This window comes from Microtus oregoni, unplaced genomic scaffold (genome assembly GCF_018167655.1).
Source record: "Microtus oregoni isolate MIOR12 unplaced genomic scaffold, Mior012 000020F_ref0000438, whole genome shotgun sequence".
NCBI lineage: Eukaryota > Metazoa > Chordata > Mammalia > Rodentia > Cricetidae > Microtus > Microtus oregoni.
The window spans coordinates 17,607,442-17,627,344 of NW_024543079.1; the positions used below are offsets into that span (position 1 = coordinate 17,607,442).

The 19,903-nt window shown below is 54.0% G+C and overlaps 1 protein-coding gene across 4 annotated transcripts; it reads left to right on the plus strand.

The window, feature by feature from the left end:
• Positions 1 to 419: 419 nt before the first annotated feature.
• On the plus strand, positions 420 to 10,916 carry Fam110a (family with sequence similarity 110 member A). 4 transcript variants are annotated; one of them, XM_041670438.1, is made up of 2 exons: positions 420 to 622; positions 9,409 to 10,916. In XM_041670438.1, the coding sequence occupies exon 2, from the start codon at positions 9,485 to 9,487 to the stop codon at positions 10,373 to 10,375; it is 891 nt and encodes a 296-aa protein (XP_041526372.1). In that variant the 5' UTR covers positions 420 to 622; positions 9,409 to 9,484; the 3' UTR covers positions 10,376 to 10,916. The 4 variants fall into 4 exon arrangements, with proteins under 4 accessions (XP_041526372.1, XP_041526374.1, XP_041526375.1 ...); XM_041670440.1 differs by lacking the exon at positions 420 to 622 and adding an exon at positions 741 to 760; XM_041670441.1 differs by lacking the exon at positions 420 to 622 and adding an exon at positions 6,534 to 6,553.
• The last annotated feature ends 8,987 nt before the right edge of the window (positions 10,917 to 19,903 follow it).

Consider the following 19,903-nt stretch of genomic DNA (forward strand, 5'->3'; position numbering starts at 1 on the left):
GCTTGGTGGCTGGCAAGTAATACCAACTCATCGGTAAGCTGAGGCAGGAGGATAACAAGTTTGAGGGCTCCTTGGACTACAGCGTGAATTTAAGGCCAGCCTGGGCAGCTTAGTGAAAAAAAAAAAAAGTTGGGACTAGAGCCTGTGCAAAACCAAACCAAACAAATCTGGGACTAGCAATTCTTGTATCTGGGGACCGAGGACATCCCAGCTGGAAGAGGAGGAGAAGAAAGGGAATGCATTGGTTGCCAGGGGTCGGGGCAGCAGGAAGGATGAGCGGCCAGCTGGGCTCCGCGGTCACCGTGGGCCCGCCCCCCTTCCATCTGCCGCTCCTGAGGTTGCTTGGCAACTTTGGTGGCGCGCCGTTCGAACGGAAGCGATGGGCCAATCAGGAAGTCCGGGGCGAACCATTGCGGCGACGGGGACGGCTCGCTCACTTCCCTTTCCTCCGGGCTCTGGGGACCTTCGCCCAGCAGGACCGTGGGACAGCCAGGGTCTCCCTCTCCCGAGAGCCCGTCGGTCTCAACACGCGACGGCCGCCTCAGAGCTGCGGGGACCAAGTGCTCCAGCTGTCAGCCTCGGCAGCCCGCGAGAGGCGGGGGACTCCAGACACAGGGTGCAGGTAAGCGTGGGGTGAGGCGGGGCACAGGGTCCGGGGGCAGCAGCGTCCACACACTGTCCCAGGCAAGCGTTCCAGCACAGAGCACCGACAGAGGGTCCAGGTTTCGTGTCCAGCCCGGGCGGCCCGCGGAGTATCCAGGTTGTTCCCTGTCCCACCCTGCAGCCTCCACCTCAGGCAGATTGCCATGAGACGTTCAGAGGGTCCCTGCTGGTTACTCTCATGGCTTTGGGAGGACAAGGCTCAGGGGATCCCAGGGCTAGATTACCTCCGCCCCACCTGTCCATGGAGTTCCCCTCCAGGCCATATGGCCTTCCGTTCCGCAGGGACTCTCTGGCAACTTTTCTGCCTGAATGGTCCGGAATCCCACGGCTGCCCTCTGAGAGAGCCTCCCTGGGGGCAGGCTAGCAGGACAGCAGAGCCAAAGGGCCTGGAAGTCACGTGGGCCTCTCGGAAGTCTGCTCCTGTGAGTGCTGTGCAGTGTGTGTGTGTGTGTGTGTGTGTGTGTGTGTGTGTGTGTGTTGGGGGTGGGTGGGTCAGCCTTGCCAGTCACTGAACTTTAGAGCCGTGGGCTGGGTCAGGCCCTCCCAAGTTAAGCGTCTGGTTTAGGCTGGACTGTGCTTCTTGCTCAGGCTGCCATCGTCCGTCTCTTTTCCTAGGTGGGGAGACTGAGGTGCTGAGGAGTTGAGCCCATTGTTCAAAGTCACAGACTTAATTCTTCAGGATTCTTCCAGTCCTCGACACAGGGAAGAGGCAGATTTGATGGAGGCTCTCTTCTGAGGGGAACAGCTCGTCCTCCAGTCCTCATTCTGGCTCTGGGGGGAGTCTGTCTTTGCCTGTCTGTGTGTCCTTGTGGCGTCCCCCCTTACCCTCAGGGTCTCGCATGGGCCAAGCTGGCCTCAGTCTTACTCTGTATGCTCGACTGGTCTTGAACTCGCCATCGCCCTGGATCTGTCTTCTCTGATGATAGGCATGTGTCACCACCACGCTAGTTTATGCCATTTTTAGGATGGAACCCAGGGCTTGGTGCGTGCTAAGCAAGCACTGCACCGACTGGGCTTCCACCCCTGGGGCGTCCAGTCTATCCCCTGCCTCAAGTGTTCTTTCCGCATTGTCTGGCTTCCTGTGGCCTGGTCTCTCCCTGTGTGCCTCGTTTTTCTCAGTAGTGTCCGGTCCATATTGTGCACTAGGTATCTTGTTAGGTGGTTTATTATCTTCTTCACAGGAATGTGTCAGACAAGTGAGATGCTTAACACAGGCACAAAATGTCAGGGTGCCTGAAGCTTCCAGAACCAAGATGATCAAAGCCAACATCTGTTGGCCATTTGCTGTGTGGTATCCTGGGGGTGGAGCGGGGTAGGGTGGTGTCCGCTCTGGCCGACTCTGGCAAGCATAGGCATCACTGTTAGAGTAAACGCCCCCCCCCCCCAACCCCCCAATCCAGTTACCTCATTTTTAGGCAAAAATGACAGGTACCACAATGCTGCATGGCTTGTAGCAAGCAGGGACCGGACAAATGCGCAGCGGCCATCAGTAGGGGCTGATGGGAAATAATCAGAAACTACTTAGGTCCTGATGGGCACCAAGAGAAACGTGGGCTACTGAGCAGAGGAGCTGAGTGAAAATGGCGCGCGTACCATGACACGCTTTGCCGTCCCAAGCTTCGACCGCGGGTCAGCTAATTGAGAAGCCACTAAGTAGATATACTGATGACATCTACAGAAAGTTATGAGGTCACGGCTCTGCCTGTGATTTGTCACTGGTTGTGTGAATTTGGGCAAGTTTCTTCACATTCCGAGCTGGGATAAAACACTGCATGTGAGCTCAGGCCTCGACAGGGTACTGTAGGGCAGGAAGTGGGTGTGACCACAGGTCTAACTCAAGCCTCCGGTCCCCCGTAAATCTGCCTTTGCTCCCAACTTTGTCAGGGTGCAAACTGAGTCCCCAAAGTCTGAATTAGTGGAGGAGCATATATGAGGGAGGGGAGATCTGTATAGATGCTCACTGCCCTAGGCATTCACACCCACGCCCCTCCCGTGGTGGCCCACTGATCACTCCCTCCCTGAGGTTCATGCAAAGTTACTCTGAGCAAGGCTGACTCCCGGGCAGGCCAGGGCATGATGCTGGGGAAAACTCCAGAAATAGCTTGGAACCTGGCCTGCCCTGGAGAATGCCCAGTCGGGTGTCTCTGACCTGGACAGCTGGGCTGGCTCTTCCCCACTGCCTGGAGCCTACTTGATCCTCCTCTGTCTACCAAGCCTGAGCCAGGTTTCCTTTGAAAGAACGGAGAAGCAGATGGGGCGGTGAAGAATGTTATAAAAATGATCAGCCCTAGAGATCTACCTTCTACTGGGAAGAAAGGATACAAAGGGAAGAGTGGGCACAGCTGCTTGGGCTCAGGCCGCTTGCCTTGTACTCAGTACTAAACCAGTCTGAGCCATGATTTCCCTCACTCTATGAAGTGAGGGGCTTACTGCTTTTATCTCACGAACACATATTCTACAACAGGCATGCGGAAGACAGAGGACACATCTACACAGAAGCACACACTGTCTGCCGCCGTGTTCAGCTTACTGCACTTAGCCTGGTGTCTTCAAGTTTCATTCATGTAGTGTGTGTCAGTCCCCTTTCCCTCGTAAAGGCTGAATCATCTGTTTTATGTTTCCTTACCCATTCATTCACTGGTGGGACCTTGGACTGTGCCTGCCTTTTGGCTGTGGTCCCTAAGGCTGCTGTGGGTTTAGTGGGAGGATCTTTGCTGCCGTGCACGGTCTGGGTTCCTTACGACGAGCGTTGAGCGATTTCTAGGTGCTGCTCTGGTCATTCACTACTTAACCCACACAGAACTCTCATGTTGTGGGTTTCATATCCGCTGTGCACAGGGTCCTAAAGCCGCACCTCCTTACCAACACTAAATATCTTAATGTATGTTTTGGATAGGACCCGTGCTAATGGGTGTGACACCGTGTGCTACTATGATTTCGATTGGCATTTCTTTAATGGTCTAGAGGTGTGGAACTTATTTCTTTACATTCATTGGCTCTTTAGATAGCTTTTACATATGTGTGTATGTGGAGGGGGCCAGGCTAGTTTCGAACTCATGACCCTCCTGCCTCAGCCTCATTAATTTCAGTGCTGAGATTAAGATATGTGCCACGATGCCCAGCTTCGTTTCCTTCTTTGTGGAAGGTGCTGTTTCAGGTGCTGCTTCAAGTGACTGAAGTTTTAGCTGTCGCCACGCTGCTGCTCTTGTCCTTGCAGCGTCATGGCAGATGCCCCCTCCAGAGCCGGGCCTTGGAAGATCTGCGTGTCCAGCTAGCATCACGGTTTTCTCTTTGATGGCAGCATCGTGCCTTAGGCCTGTTTTATAGTGGGGGAAACTGAGGTATGGAGAGGTTCCCCGCAGCAGAAGTATGGGTGGGGTGAGCCAGAGCCCTGAAGATTTTGACTCTGCATCTTTGGAGGAAGAGCAAGGCTTGGCTGGAAGTGGTCAAGCTTGAACAGGGCGAAGGGATGCTGGCAATAGTAACGTGGTGGCCTAGGGGAGACTTGGCACTCAGAGATCCCGGTCCCCGCCCACCCCCCGCTAATTATTAAGTACAAGGGGGGGATGATCAGTGTGCCAGCTGATCACCAAGATCTTGTCAAATGCTCCTGTGAGGGACGCAGGCATGTCCATGCTCCTTCCTTACTGTGTTCCTCCCTTCCATCTTCCTCCTTGTCTTCCCCTTCCCTCCCCCTCTTTCCTTCCTTTGGAAATTGGAGTGTGATTGACATACAGAAAGCTGTATGTGTTTGATGCATATCTCTTGATGCTGGCCTGGGCCTTCTTCAGCCTCTTGGACAGCAACGTTTCTTCTCGCTTGTTCCTGGGAGGAGGAAACACAGCAGAGCTGTGGCACTCAGTCCAGTGGGCAGCTAGGAAATAAATGACAAGGACGTGAACGCCAGGAATGGCAAGATCAGCAAAGGTGCTGCTTTAAGGGGAACAGGAGGTGCAAGAAGGATCATGGAGGCCCGACAGGGCAGAAAGGGAGGGCTCTCAGAGACAGTGAGGGAAGAGGTTTTAGACAGAAAGCAGCTGGTGCAAGAGCCCTGGGGTAGGAAAGATGTTTGTAAAGGACTAGCAGCCAGGAGTGTTCTGTGACTGGTCCAGGAATGACAGTTTGGATGAGGTGGTAAAGTTGGGCAAAGACCAGAGGGCCGTGTGGGAGGCTGGAATTTATCCCCGGGAGCGTATGAGGGTCAAGCACATTAGTAGTGAAACACTACTAGTAGGAAAACATCACCATTGTCTCATGTTATAGCGGAGGACACTGCAGCCCCAAACACAGCCTGGATGTGTTTCCACAGGTGGCGGATCCTTATGGAGACCAGGCAAGGTGGCTGAGTGGTTTTATGGGATTTGCCAGGAGGTACATTCTGTCTCTTGTCTCTCTCCCTATCAGATCCAAGCCTGGGTTCAAATCCTGGTTCCATCATTTGCTGACTGTGTGATCTCAGGCAGGTGGCTTCACTTCTCTATGCCTTAGTTATCTCATCTGTAGAATGGGCACAATAGCAGTATCTGCCTCACAGGAATAAGAATGGAATGAGTTCACATATAATCTGAGCTAGGCATGGCAGTACATAAATGTAATCCCAAAAGGGTAGCTGAGGCAGGAGGATGGAGAGTTCCAGACTGACCTGGACTATACATCAAGACCCGTTTAAAACAAACACCCATCCTCCACCAATGACAAGGACAACAAAAAGCTTCAGACAGTGTCTGCTGCTAAAGAAATTTGCAGGAATGAGCAGGCTTCTCTTTGACAGGTGCTTCTGTCTTTGTAGTGTGCACTGTTAGGGCCTGAAGCCTGCTGACTGCCTGTTCCTCTGCTATCCCAGCCAGGCCAGGCAGTGAGCTGACGGGCCAAGGTGGGTGACTTGTCCTCTGTCCTGTAACATACAGGACTAGAGGGGCCTTCAATGCTCAGAAGGAAGGAAAGTGGACAGGAACCATTTCCTGTCTCCCCCTGCCCCACCCCAGCCCTGGCCCGGCCTCCTCCTGGGTAGAGGAGTGTTTTGCCAGGGCTGGGGTCTCCTTCCCCTGGACCTCACAATACCCTGGAAAGTGACAGAACCCTGGACTGGCAGAGGGGACAGCTGGATCCCGCCAGGGGTCCCTCCCAGCAGGGTTGCCGTCTCCTCTGTGAACTATGGGTTTCAGGTTGTCCCCCTGCTGGTGGTCCTGCTGTTCAGGGGTTAAATGGGCCATCTCGCGCCACTCCACTGTGGTTGCCCCTCTTGATCCTTCAAGCTGGCACAAAGCCAGCACCTCAAGCTTTGGGCACTGGCAGTAGGCTGTCCCCTAAGGTCCCACTCTTCTCATTCATGGGACTGAAGCCCAGCCACCTGCTGGCACACAGGGGAAAGGGTGGCATTGAGGAGTGGTGGGAGGGAAAGTACCCAGGTTGGACTCCCCCGGTTGATTTTGGCAAGTGACTCAGCCCGGCCTGTCTGGGGTTTCCATTAGTCAACTTGGATGACAATGGAGTTGCCTCATAGGAAGGCTACCCAGACCACACTAATTCTCACTGCACCCCGTTTAATCACGGAAAGATTAAATGTTCAGGAAGAGCACTTTCCCGTGCCGGGCAGCGAAGGCCAACTAGAATCCCGTGCAACCCTGCCTGACGTGCTGCCGGCTGTACAGGCTCCTGTTCGGATAAGAGCCCGGCGGGGTGAGCCTGGGAGCCCCGCTGCGGCCAGGTTCCCGCACCAGGCTGCCAGTCACCCATTGCGATCACTGCCTGGCCCTCCTTCCCACTCCTCGAACACTCTGGGCCAGCGGGTTCACCTACCAGGCCCCGGAAGTTGCGCAAATACCGGCTACCTGAGCCAGGTGGGCGGGAGGCACGCAGGCTGCTGGCAGGAGGCGGCTTGCGCAGCCAGGTATGTTGCGGTGCTGGGAAGTGGGGAGCGCGGTTGGGATTGTGCCTTCAGTCCCCGCATGATCTGCTGCTCAGAGAGGAACAGCAGATCATGGGGGACTCACACAGCCTCTGCTCACCTCAAGGCTTGCCGCCTTAGTCTCCAGGATTTCTTCTAAGTGAGAAAGGGCCGAAACCAAACTGGGGCCTTCCTGGCGTCCTGATCAGTTCTTTGGGAGCCTGAAGGGAGGGACAAAATCGGACTATGGGCCTGGAACAGTGACCAGAAAGGCTCCAGGTTGCTGCATTTAGGGCCATTTGCGGCAGGATTTGAAAGCTCGTGGTGAGAAAAGTCCCCAGAGGAGACGTTTAATCTCACTTGGCGACCCGGACCCAGGCTTCCACTTGGAGGGGCCCCTGTGACGTGAGCTGGTGCCGGTCTGCTGGCTCATTGTGATCAGCCCCTACCAGATGTCTCCTTTGTCCCTGCTGGAGCCTAGGTCCGCCCTCTGGATGGGGCTTAGAGACCCTCAGAAGGGGCGGGTCTGCTCACTCCTGTAATCAGAGCCTGAGTATCTGACGCGAGCCTGGTTTATGGAGCGCTGGCCATTTTCCAGGTGCTGCGAACCCGTTTGATCTTTCCAGCGGTGACCCGAAGGCACAGGGAGGTCTATTTTTAACTGCCTTTAGCAGATAAGGGAACAGTCTGTTAAGAGCTTGTGCAAGGTGCAAGGCAGGGGCTGGTGGGAGAGTGGGGACCCGGATGGTCTGTCGCATCTGTTCCTGCCCCATTTTAATCTAGGGTTAGGTGGTGGATATAGAAGCATGGTGGTGGTGGTGGGGGAGCTTCTGCCCTGGCCCTGCCCCTCTGACCTCCTTCCTCTTTCCCAGGTGATGTTTGGGAGGGAACTGCCTCAGCCACCACCAACGGGTTGGACTGGTTTGGGTGGCAGAGCAGATGTGGGGTTAAGGAGGTGGGGCAGAGTCTGGCTACCTAGGCAGGGCTCTGTAGCAGCTCTAATGGCCAGACCTTTCCTGCCCAAGGTCACCTGGGGGTCTACTGGAGTGGGGCCAGCCCTCCTTTCCTGCCTATTAGGCCCCTGAGTCTAGAGAGCAGCCCTGCCCCCCACCCCCACCCCATCACTTTGCTGGGGGGCTGGGGGAAGCTGACGGAAGTACAGATACATCTGCAGATAGGCTATGCTTGCCCAGAGCATGCAGCCTTTAAAACAAGATGATGTAATTTTCTCACAGTTACAAACCTAGAGAGCACCTGCCCCTCTGGGTTGCCAGCCCTGGGAACACTACCCCCCCTTTACCTTGGACTCACCTGTCCACGGTGGGCGGGGCTTCTCTAGTTCACTGGTGTGCTGGTTCTCAGCTAACCCTCCTAGGCATTTCAGTTCAGGACACACTTGTGGAATATCTAGCATGTATTGAGAGCCACATCATGAAGTTGAGACCCAGTGAACAAAGCAGCCGAAACCTCTGCCTTCCTGGAGCTAGTATTTTAGGGAGTGGGGAACCATATCCACAGTAAGTTATATGGCACCCATGACTGTAACGAGAAGAGAAGCAGGGTGTGCATGTGTGTAGTGTGTGTGTGTGTGTGTGTGTGTGTGTGTGTGTGTGTAGAAGCAGTGCCACAGGAGTGGGCTCAAATCGCCTTTTTAATCTCCTCTGGGATCTAGGGAAGTCTCAGTTTCAGAGTCTCAGTTTTCCCTGCTATAAAATGGTGACAGTGGCTTCTGGGCTGTTTGAGGTGGATCAAGAGAGCGTGGCTTTGAGTGTCTGGCACACAGTGGGGAGTCCCTGTCTTGGGATGTCTGGGTGTCTCAGTGATGCTTTTCCTGTGTTTGGACATGCTCGGTCTCAGCGCAGCCATGGAGAACTTGAAGCATGGCTGGAGCTAGTGTTGTTGAGTGAATTGCCAGAGTTGGTAGTCCCTGGGCTCAGCACCCCCCTTTTAGAGACAAGAAGGTTTGACATGGGCTTCACATTGCTGCATATCTGAGGGGCCGGGGTGGTGGGAAGAACTGTGGCACTTTCTGACCATGTTTCCTTGATCTGACTGTCGGACAACTATGGGGCCACTTGAGCACCCAGGCTCGGGCCTTACAGCCCATGGGCACTGTCATGGTGGTTGGTCAGCAGCATACCTCTGGGTGGGGCTGTGACCTCGACAGTTCCCTGCAGCAGCTAGCTTTGGGCTGGTACTCCTGTCTGTGTGTCTTGATCTCTGTGGTCTTGGCTTTGGAGCCATATCCTGGAAGCTACTCTAGTCTGGGCTCTGCGAGGGTCGGGTTGTGGGCTTTCTTTCTGCTCCTCCCCTGCAGCCTCTGCTTTTGTGTCCTTTGTGGGCCTGGCAGGCCCAGGCAGGTGGTTGGCACTGCACAGCTTCCTGCCTGGACTAGTTGTGGGATGTTGGTGGTATCTGGCTCCTCTGGGCAGTCCAGGTGGGATGTGGATGGTGGCCGTTCAATCCCAACTCTCCTGTCTCTAGTATCCTCTATCTTGGGAGCAAGGGGAGGCTTAAGCAAGTTCATTGCCTCCCTGAGCTTCAGTTTCCTCATCCATAAATGGGTCTGTTCAGAGGACCCTGGGGCTGAGCCTGGAGCCTGGAGCCTGCTTTGCTCTCTTTAAAGTGGACCTGCCGTCTCTGCCTTTTCCCTCTCACCGGCAGCTGCGCTAGTCCTCGTCCAGTATTGGAGGGAAAGGGTGTGGGTGGGGCCATAGGCCTTCCAATGGTACATTCTGCCTGATGATTGGCTCTTCGTGAGGCAGGGGCGTGCCCTCTACCTTATAATAGCGCAGGCTTCGCAGCCAGCCGAGCCTTTGTCTGAACGTGCTCAGCTTGTCTTCTTTTCTTGCTTGCAGCCGAGCCCGGCTTCCAGCTGCCAACTTTGTGCCTGTATCTGTCTCCTCGCCTCTGCCCTCGGGGTATGTAACCGCCATGCCCGTGGACACGCTGAGCCCTGCAGCCCCCGCCGCTCCTGCCCTACCTTTTCGCCTGCGAACCAAGGTCCCCAGCTACCTGCTACCAAGGCCAGCGGATGGGGGAGCCCGGAAGCTGAGTGCCGTGGAACGCTTGGAGGCTGACAAGGCCAAGTATGTCAAGAGCCTCCATGTGGCCAACACCCGCCAGGAGCCTGTGCAACCCCCGCTGGCCCGACAGCCCTTCTTCAGCTCTGGTCCTCGGGGGCCAGTGCTCACTCCCAGCCGCCGAGTCTTGCCCTGTCCTGGTCGGCGGCCCCAATTGGACATTGACATCCTTAGCAGTCTCATCAACCTGTGTGATAGTCCTGTGACCCCAGCTGAGGCCAGCCGAACGCCTGTACGGGCAGAAGGATCTGCCCACAAGATACCACCAGCCACCCCTCCTCGTCCACCGCCTAGTACGGTCGCTGTGCGCCGAGTGGATGTTCGTCCCCTACCTGCTTCACCGGCTCGTCCTTGTCCATCGCCTGGCACCACTGCCACCTCCAGCCCGGGCCGGCCACCTGGCCTGCAACGCTCCAAGTCGGACCTGAGCGAGCGCTTTTCCAGGGCAGCAGCCGACCTCGAGCGCTTTTTTAACTTCTGTGGCCTGGATCCCGAGGAAGCACGAGGATTGGGGGTGGCCCACCTAGCAAGGGCCAGCTCGGACATCGTGTCTATAGCCGGCCCGAGTGCTGGACCTTGCAGCTCCGAAGGGGGCTGTTCACGCCGCAGCTCTGCTACAGTGGAGGAGCGGGCCCTGGAGCGTGTCCCCTACGGCGTGTCTGTGATTGAGCGCAATGCTCGCGTGATCAAGTGGCTGTATGGGTTGCGGCAGGCACGTGACCCTCCAGCTACTGAGGGCTAGATCTCCTGGACTCAGGCTTCCCAGAAGGACATCGTGAAGAGGCAATTGGCACCTTGTCCTTTCTTGTATTCATTGGCAGCTCCCTTGGTTGAACTTGGTGTAGAGGCCAAGACTTAGTTCTAGACCAGCATCCTCTGGCAAGCAAGGACTGACCTACAGAGGCTTGCTGTTGCCCTTGGCCTCCCCTACCCCTAAACAAGGTTTGTGACACAGTGTGCTTCTGCCTGGTTCCTCTGGTAAGGCTAGATTTGGGCTGCTTCCCCTCCACTGAGTTGGGAACCAAGTACTTTGCCAAGCCTGTCTGCCCCGAGGGTCCGTTTCCTCCTTCCTTCTCTGTCCTCCTTTGCTGACTTCCTCTTCCTTACCGAATAGGCCCTGGCTTCCGGGGAACTCGCTCTGGGGAGGAGGTTGAGAGGTTGGGATCTGTCTACTGCTCTTCCTGGTCTTTGGCAGGTGGTCTGGGTGGGTAAAACTATCCCAGGAGGGACTGGCCAGGAGCTGCTGCTCAGACTTCTCTGTGGTTAATAAACACAAATGTCTGTTTCTCAAAGTCTGGTGCTTCAGACTCTTCTGTGTTCACAGCGGGAGGAGTGGGAGAAGGCTTGGGATAGGGCCTGCAAAATGAAATGATTGTTGACCCCGATATTCAGGAGGCCAGTGACTCACCTGTGTCATGCAGGCAGGCCTCACCTGCGGGATCCTCCACAGGTGAGGAGACGGCCAGCCAGTGAGTAGGATCAGAGCCGAAAGTGGGTTCTTTCCCCCTCCAAAAGGAAGGCACAAGGAAAAGGCTGGCAGGAGGCATGGAGCCACTCACCCTGAAAGCAGCCAGCCCTGCTGAGTTCCCAATGGAAGGCGGGTCAGCAAGAGAAAGCTCTGATTGTAGGTCGCCAGGACTCAGCAGGGGCTGGAGGTGAGAGTTTTGGAGGAAGAGGGACTTGGGGGAGAACAACCCAGAGTGGTGGCCTTGCCTGTGACCCTGGGTGACCCTGGACAGGCCAGTCTTTCTTCTGGGCCTCATCAGAGCGCATGTGGTCTTTGGTTGTGACCTTAAATTCTGGGGCTTTTGAATTGTTCTATATCCCAGAGCAGCTAACTATGGAGCTATGGCCTCACATCTGACCAGTCTCCCAAGTTAGTATTCCCCATGTGGTGAAGCAGCAGGACTGCTGGGTGCATGAAGGGTGACCTGGGGGATGGCCTGACTGTCTTCCACGGGGAGGGGGACTGGGTGGTGTTTCCTCATTGCAGGCTGCCTTGGCTCCAGTCTTCAGAAACAGGAAATATCAGTGGAGGCATGGTGTCAGGTTCGATGCTGGTTTTATTTTAAGCACAGAGAGATTTCCGTTGGGCTATTGACAAACATCTGGGTTAGCACAACTGTCTGTTTGCCACCAACCCCCAAAGTCCTGGGTGGTTTAGAGAAAGAAGGGGAAACTGAGGACACTCTCTGCCCACTGGGGATACAGATTGAGAAAAGCACAGGAGGGCAGTCGCCTGCCACTGGTGGGTTTTTATAGTCCTCATGCTGAAAAAGGAATGGGACTGTGGAGAGATCAGGCCAGCCTTGCATAGTGATGCCTCAAGATGCTAAAGACCACTCTGCCTGTCTGGGTACCCTGTTGGCCTTGGGTCAGGGCCCCTTTCTGACTGTGATCCTCAGTGCCCTGGCCACCCAGGAGGATAGATGAGCTGACTGTACCTGTGAAGAAATTAGGGTTCTGGCTGAGTGGTGGTGGTGCACGCCTTTAATTCCAGCACTTGGGAGGCAGAGGCAGGTGTATCTCTGTGAGTTTGAGGCCAGCTTGTTCTACAGAGCGAATTACAGGTCAACCAAGGCAAAAAGAAAAAAAAAAATTAGAGACATTAGGGTTCTGATTCCAGGAACAGTGGGTGAACCCTGTTCCTGGAGGAGGGGTTAGTGCTGGCCACACCTCTCATTGATACTCAAGGTGATGCTTGGAGAGGCAGGTGTGTGGTCTTAGGGCAGAAAGTGGAACATGAAGGTGGAGACTCGGGAGCCATCGCAGGGCAGGACTGCAAGACAGCCTGGGCCACAGTCTGTCCTTCCAGACACTCCACAGCCAGCATCACCCTCGCCCTCCTCCCTTGGCATGTGCCCAAGCTCTCTTCCTCACCACTCTTATGGTTGAGCATCTCCTGGGTACCTATGTCAGACACGATCCCCATGCCAGTGTGTGGAGAGGATGAGAAATCTGGTGGAATATAAAGCAGGTATGTCCAGGAACCTCAGTTCTGGAAAGTATTACTGGACGTGGCAATGGGGCTGGACCAGGCTTGATTTCTCCCACAGGTGCTCCCTGATTTTGGGAGAGGCCTCTCAGTCTTTTAAGAGTCTGTGGGAGCAACAGGCTCTAAGGGGCCCCTCTTCACGGCAGCTGTAGGATCTGGGGTAGCAGCTCCTCCATTGTTCTGCCTCCATTGTAGTGTGAGAATCAGGAGTCTAAGCCCAAGTGCTGCTGCTGTTCCGCCCTACAGAGGCCCCGCAGCTGCTGCCCTGGCTGCTGGCGCTCCCAGCCAGCCTGGCCCCAGCTGCCGGTCCCTAATTAGGCAGAGATGAGCCCTCCTTTCTGGTCCTCCCCATCAGCTGACATGACAGCTTGGGAGAATGCAATTCGGCGATCCACTCCAGTACTGGAGATGTAAGCGGCCCCTGGGAAAAGCCCTATAGACCGGCCTCAGTTTACCCTTTGGCAGAGAGTGGAATATAGCTGACTGTAGGGGCTGTCTCTGGTGACGTCGTTATTTCTTCAAGCAAGGCATCCCAGGAGATTCAGGGCAGACCTCCCCATCTGTCCTAGCATCTTTGGTGTAGGGGAGCCCGGAGCAGTGAGGAGTTAGGCGATCGGCCCTTGACCTCTTGGGTTCTCAGAGTACAGTGGGGACATTAGTGGCGGCTACCCCTCCTACCCAGAAGGTAGGCAGTCTGTCCAGGTGTGGACAGCTCTTCTGCTAGCTTGGTATTTTGTTTTGTTTTCTTAGCTTTGTCTTTTTTAGATTGATTTTATTTTGTATATATGAATGTTTTGCTTGCCTGTGTGTATGGGTCCTACACGGGTCCCCGGTGACTGTGGAGGTCAGAAGAGGGTACTGGATTCATTTGAAATGGAATTACCGATGGTTGTGAGTCACCATGTGGTTGCTAGGAATTGAACCCAGGGCCTCTACAAGAGCAACGAGTACTCTATACTGCGGAGCCATCTCTCCAGGCCCCCGGTTAGGTTTTTAACAATATTATATATTTCAAGTAATGCAATGGCCCATCCCCCCAGTTTGTTATTAGAAATGAACTCACCCACCTCCAAATGCACTTTAATGTTACCCTGCAGCCCCCCATCCATTAAATCAACACTTCTTAACAAACTTCTCAAAGTGTATCAACACACTTCCTTCCAGGGTATGACATATTATTGTATGTGATGTTTGTGTGCATGCGTTTGTACAGGTGAACTTACCTGCACATGTGCACGTGGAGACCAGAGGTTCATATCTGTTGTCTGCCTCTGTTGTTCTCCGTGGTGGGTTTTTTTGTTTTGTTTTGTTTTTTGAGATAGGGTTTCTCACTGGGCCTGGAGTTCCCCATGTCCAGATGTGCTGGCTAGCCAGCGAGCCCTGGAGATTCACCTGTGTGTGTCCCTGCCATACTGGGGCTACAGACACTCATCGCCACACCCAGTGTATGTCCCCGACCACTTGTGCGTGTCCCTGCACTGCTGAGGATCCGAACTCAGGTCCTCACACTTGTTCAGCATACGCTGTACACAATCCTGAGCCAGCTTCTCAGCCCTCGTGTCATTTGTGTGTTTGTTTGTTGTTTGTTTTTAATAACAGTGAAACTCACAGCTCTTAAAAGGCCACCACTTTCTGAGTTTAGCCTAGTGTGTCTTGTGCCCCAAGTCCTGCCACCATCACCATGGAAAGCTACCGTGTCTCTCCCCTCCCACATCCTGCTCCCACCTGCAGACTCCTCTCTGCTTATAAATGGGTTAAACAGGCACCGTGAAAGCATCCTTCCCCTCCCAGCCTGGATCCTCTTGAGCAACCATTTCAGTTTTTTCAGTATTTTTATTTTATTTTTTTAAATTTTTTGGTATCTGCCTTTGTATTGCTAGGGAGCTTTCCCCCCTTGCTGCTGGTTGATTTGGGGCAAATATCGATTGGCTTGGCCATCTGGTGCCTTTATAGTGAGGGCAGCAGCCTGCTGGCCTGGCATGGCTCAACCCTTCCCCTCACTGGCCATTGGGGTCAGTTTTCTCATTCGAAAGCAGTCCTGTCCTTTCAGATGACTGAGCTGCTGGGAAGACCTGCATTCATGTGCTTAGCATGATGCATGAGCCTGGCAGGCGTTCAAACTTCCTTTTGATTAATACCAAGGAAGTTGCCTTTTATTTGCGTGCTTCTCTAACCTGGTGTGCCCCAGTTTTTCATTGTGATTATACAATGTTTCGGTCACAGCTCTACAAAGGCTGTCTCACATTGCGTATCTCCTTCGTGTTTCCTTCCATTGTTTTCCCACCAGTTGCTGTTTGCTTGGCTTTTCTTGTTTTGCCTGGTGCCTCCTAACCCGGCCACAATTCCCTCAGTTTTCCCAGAGTTGTATGACAGACGGCCGCTCATTTATTGATTTCAGTCTCCCTTCAGAAACTCTTCAAATGCTTTTGGACAAACCGTCCTCGTGTCCTTTAAATTGGAGCCACTCTTAAAAATAGAACCTGTAGGATACTTGTAAGAAAAGCATCCGCGAGAGCCCACGAGTGCTAAGAGCCGATCTGGGGACCAAGCAGATGGGAGCTAAATGGGTGACCATGGCCTTGGCCAGGGCATCTCCAAGATGGGTAAAGACTGACACTGTGGCCCCTGCCCTGCACCTCTCCATCCACCTGGAATCTCAGGTCCCCAGGGAACCCAGATACAACCATATGTACAATGGGGATCACTTTGTCGCTGTGCAAACGTTCCTTGATCACAGGATTTGGGGCTGTGTTTTGGGTGTTACATGTGTGATGATTGCCCTGTCTTTGGGGGAACTTCAGAGAGGGGTGTGGGATAGAGAGGAGGCTGTAAAAGGCAAGTGAGCAGGGGTAGGTGGGGAATGGGTACAGGGGAACCCTGAGAAGAGGCAGGCCAGATAGGCCCGAGGGTTTGTTTCCATGCTGGAAGGACGGACCGAGTGCTTGTTCCTAGGGCTGGAATGAGGAAAGTCTGAGATATTTGAGCTAAAATGTGAAGCTAAGGTTAGGTAGGAGCTAACCGTGATGAAGGGTAGAAACAGAAAAGGATTCCAGATGCCACATGCGAGGGCCCTGTAGCTGGAGTATAGAGAAAAGGTGGGTTTGGACCTGGAGCACCAAGCCGGGTTCTAAGGAGCTGTGGGAGCCTTTGAATAATGGGAGAGCTCATCCTGCCAGACAGCCTGGACTACACCCTCAAGTTCACCCTGTGCTTGGCAAGGCTGTCATGACCTGGGTCCTGTTTCTCCTCCATATCCCATGCTACCTCCTTGCTGTTCTAGGAGCACACTAGACATTTCTGCGCAGGGCCTTTGCACATGTTGTTTTCTGACCAGTGCTGGGGACACACATGACTCATTTTCTCCGCTGTTCAGTGTCTGTCTGTGATACCTTCCCTGAGAGCCCTTCCCTGTCCACGCCTGAGTTCACAGCAGAGCTGTCAGCTGAGGCCTCTGGGCCCCTCTCCTGCTTCAGTTACACACAGGCCACGTGCTGTGGTGTGTTACACACAGGCCACGTGCTGTGGTGTGTTACACACAGGCCACGTGCTGTGGTGTGTTACACACAGGCCACGTGCTGTGGTGTGTTACACACAGGCCACGTGCTGTGGTGTGTTACACACAGGCCACGTGCTGTGGTGTGTTACACACAGGCCACGTGCTGTGGTGTGTTACACACAGGCCACGTGCTGTGGTGTGTTACACACAGGCCACGTGCTGTGGTGTGTTACACACAGGCCACGTGCTGTGGTGTGTTACACACAGGCCACGTGCTGTGGTGTGTTACACACAGGCCACGTGCTGTGGTGTGTTACACACAGGCCACGTGCTGTGGTGTGTTACACACAGGCCATATGCTGTGGTGTGTTACACACAGGCCACGTGCTGTGGTGTGTTACACACAGGCCATATGCTGTGACCTCACCAGAATAGGAGCTCCATGAGACAGGGACTTGCCCTGCTGTGGGGTCCCCAGCTTCTGGGCTTCAGGTTCTATCTGGATCTTTCCTGTTTCTTCTTTTCCCAGTTGTGTCTTGAGGCGAGAGAGCAGCTCTAGACTGGGATGCTTAGCCCCAACTTTGAGAAGCAGAATCAGTGGCAGGACAGAGATGGCTTTCTGTCTGGCCCCTGGGAGTTGAAAATAGCATGGCATGGCCCCTGGTGAGGCCCCTACCCTTCTATGGTGTCCTGCTGCAGCAGGGGAAGGGGCCGCTCTGTATGGAGCCTCCTGCCTGGCACCAAACTGGAGCCTGCTGGAGCCAGGTCACCCGACAGCTGCCATGTTCTGAGGCTCTGCCAGGCAAGTTGGCCTCCTCCCCACTGAACACCTTCCCTCTCTGTCCATGATGGGTGGGATAATCCCTCAATCCTGCAGTTTGAAAAGTTTGCTCTTGCCTGGGGCCTGACTTCACTCCTATACTGTTTGGCTGGTGGAGACATGGGATTAGTTAGGATGTCTGCCTTACTGAAGTGGCATTCTGGGACAGAGCATTGCTACCATGGGAGCCCAGGCAGGCCTGCTCACCCCTGCCAGTGGATGGGTATGTGTGCATATGTCTGTGTCTTGCTTCCAAATAATGCCCTCTTCTCTGTGGTTACTTGGGACTGGAGAGGTTCAGGGCCAAGAGCACATGGAGTCACGGGGAGTTCAGGCTCCAATCCCATCTTGGTCTCTCCCCAGAGGGTTCACTGGCCACCCCTGCTGTCCAGCCCAGCAAAGGAAAGGTGTCACCATCCCTGGCACTGTCAGGATGAGCATCCTAGTGCTACACAGGAGTTTTCAACCTTGATTTGTCCTAAATATTTAAACACTTGAATTGTTGGAAAGAAAACCATATACCCACTCAGTAATAAATCCCTCTGTAGCCACAGACACCCACAGAGCAGGGTGGAAACAGGATCAGCAAGAAGCAGATATGGCTCCATTATGGTCTCAGAAGAGGAAGTCACATGCTTGAGGTAACAGGTAGGGCAAAAGCTTACACACACCTTGCCTCAGTTGGTCCCTCTATCTGGGTATCTGTGATCCCTCCACAGATGTGGGTGTATGACAGTGGCAAATGAAGAGGCCTACCCCAGCCCACCGTCTCCACCCGAGAGCACCCAGTCTCCTGAGAAGTGGGGCTTTAGAGCAGGCTCAGAGCCTGGTGTCCCCTCACAGTTTCAGTGTGGGCAAGCAGCTGAGCACAAACAGACTACAGATATCCCACCAGCAACTGTGGGCTGTTCTTCCTCATACCACCGCTGTGCTAGCAATGAAAAATGGCCGTCTCTGAGAAAATGCTAAATTCAGGCCACGCTGTACATGAAGCTCTGCAGCCATCAAAAGTGCTCTATGAACATTCGGTCTGCAACCACAGAAGACTGTTCAGGGGCAGTGTTAAGATGTCTGTGGGGACGGGAGCACGGCTGCAAAGACATGGGGGGTCTCCAATAAATGCTCTCCCCCGACCCTTGGAGATGGAATTTACTGGCTGACTGGGGTTACTGGTGGGAGAGAGACTTCTCCCTTTTGTGCCTTTGGAATCCAAATTTTTATAAGTCATATATTAATTTATTATCTACGCAGAAAAAATAAATAGATTTCAAAGGAAGTAGCCAAGAAGCCCAACACAGACAGGCCCAACTGGATGCCTGGGCTGCCTTTTGGGTTTGGCCCAGCTTGGCTACGCGGCTCCACTTCTAGAGTAATATTTTGGTTTTCACACCCACGGGAAGCCCAGCCAATGGGCATCAGGTTCTGTGCTGGGTGCCCGCCAAGCCTGGTTGTGGGTATGACGAAGTCCCAGGAATGGCGTGGTCTACATACCTGAGGGATGATGCAGTTTGAGCCAGAGGGATGGAGAGATGCCACTTTTCACAGGCTCCCAACTTGCCACTGGAGCTCTGTGCACACCGGTCTGTCCTCCCGTCCTTCTTTCCTTCCTTCTTTCCTTCTTTCCTTCCTTCTCCCTTCCGTTTTTCCTGTCCTCAGTAAGGTACCCTCTCAAATAGGCCCCGAGGGTATAAAGCAGTGACAATCCCTGCCTGTGGAGCTCAGGTGATAAAACTTTTGGGGACCTACATAGATGTGTGCACCAGACTTCGCCACAAGCCCAAGTTTCTACATTTGCTAAAGAGTTCGTGTTCAGGGCAGGACTTACCCCTCAACAGTTGACTGTCTGAAGACTGGAATTCTGTTTCTGCCTCTTGCTTGCTGTGTGGCCTTGGAGAAGTCACCATGCTTTCTGAGTCCCAATTTTCTTCGCTACAACATGAGATAACACCTACCATAACAGACGCAGGTCAGATGGTACGATGTCCGAAAATGTCAGCTAGCTGTGTCATCATTATCACACCACCAGAAGGAACAGTGAGCAGAACCTCCCAGGTTGAGAGAAGTTTTGTTTCCATGGCGACAAGCGCTCTGGGCCGGGCTGGACCAGACCTGGGAAAACTAAACTAACTAGTTTCCTTCCAGCCTTTTGGCTGTTTGTGCAGCTAGCCTGGGGGGGTCACAGCGCTTGGAGTCAGAGCACAGGGGCAGTATGGGAGAAGACACAGACTGTCCTTAACTCCTAGGCTCATCTGCTTCCATCGAGAACACAATCACCTGTGTACATGCTGAACACATGGGGTCGATGTCACCACAAAGGTCTTGCTAACCCCAGCTGCTTCACTATGTCCACAGATGCCAGCTCTCTCTTTCTTGGGCACTTGAGTCTTGAGTGAGGACAGGAAGGCAGAGGAGGTTAGAGCCATGACATTCTGGTGCCCTGCAGTGGAAAACCACAGGCTCTGGCTAGTCTCCAAAGGGGCTCTATCCTGCTCTTGCAGGAGGAATAGCCTGCTGGACCCCTAGGGTTCACCCAGATCCTTTCTGGGAATACTGGCCATGTTCCTGGGTTACTCCCTCTGTCACTCAACTCCCCCTGGCCAAGGTAACCAGAGAAGCAGCACTGTGCGAAACCTTGGTGGCCTCTGGCCTGGGTAAGCAGTCACACACATCTCTGGGAAGAGCACTGACCTTGGAATCTGATTCCCCAGAACATACCGCTAAGTGGTTTAGGGGAATAAAAAAATCACTGTTTGTGTGGAATGGAGCAGTCGGGGCGGAATGGGAAACCTCGGTGAGCAGATGCAGTGAAAGATACAGGGAGGGGTCTAGGGCAGACCCTGGAGAGCCACACCTGCCTTTGAAGACCCCCTCCTGGGTTGGGAAGCTTACTCCTCTTTATCTCCGGGGCCTGCTCTTCCCTGAACCCCCAAACCCTGGTCCCTGTGCAGTTCCTAGCTCT

Excerpts from the sequence above, each read along its gene's own strand:
- Fam110a (XM_041670438.1), top strand. The coding sequence starts at position 9,485 with ATGCCCGTGGACACGCTGAGCCCTGCAGCCCCCGCCGCTCCTGCCCTA.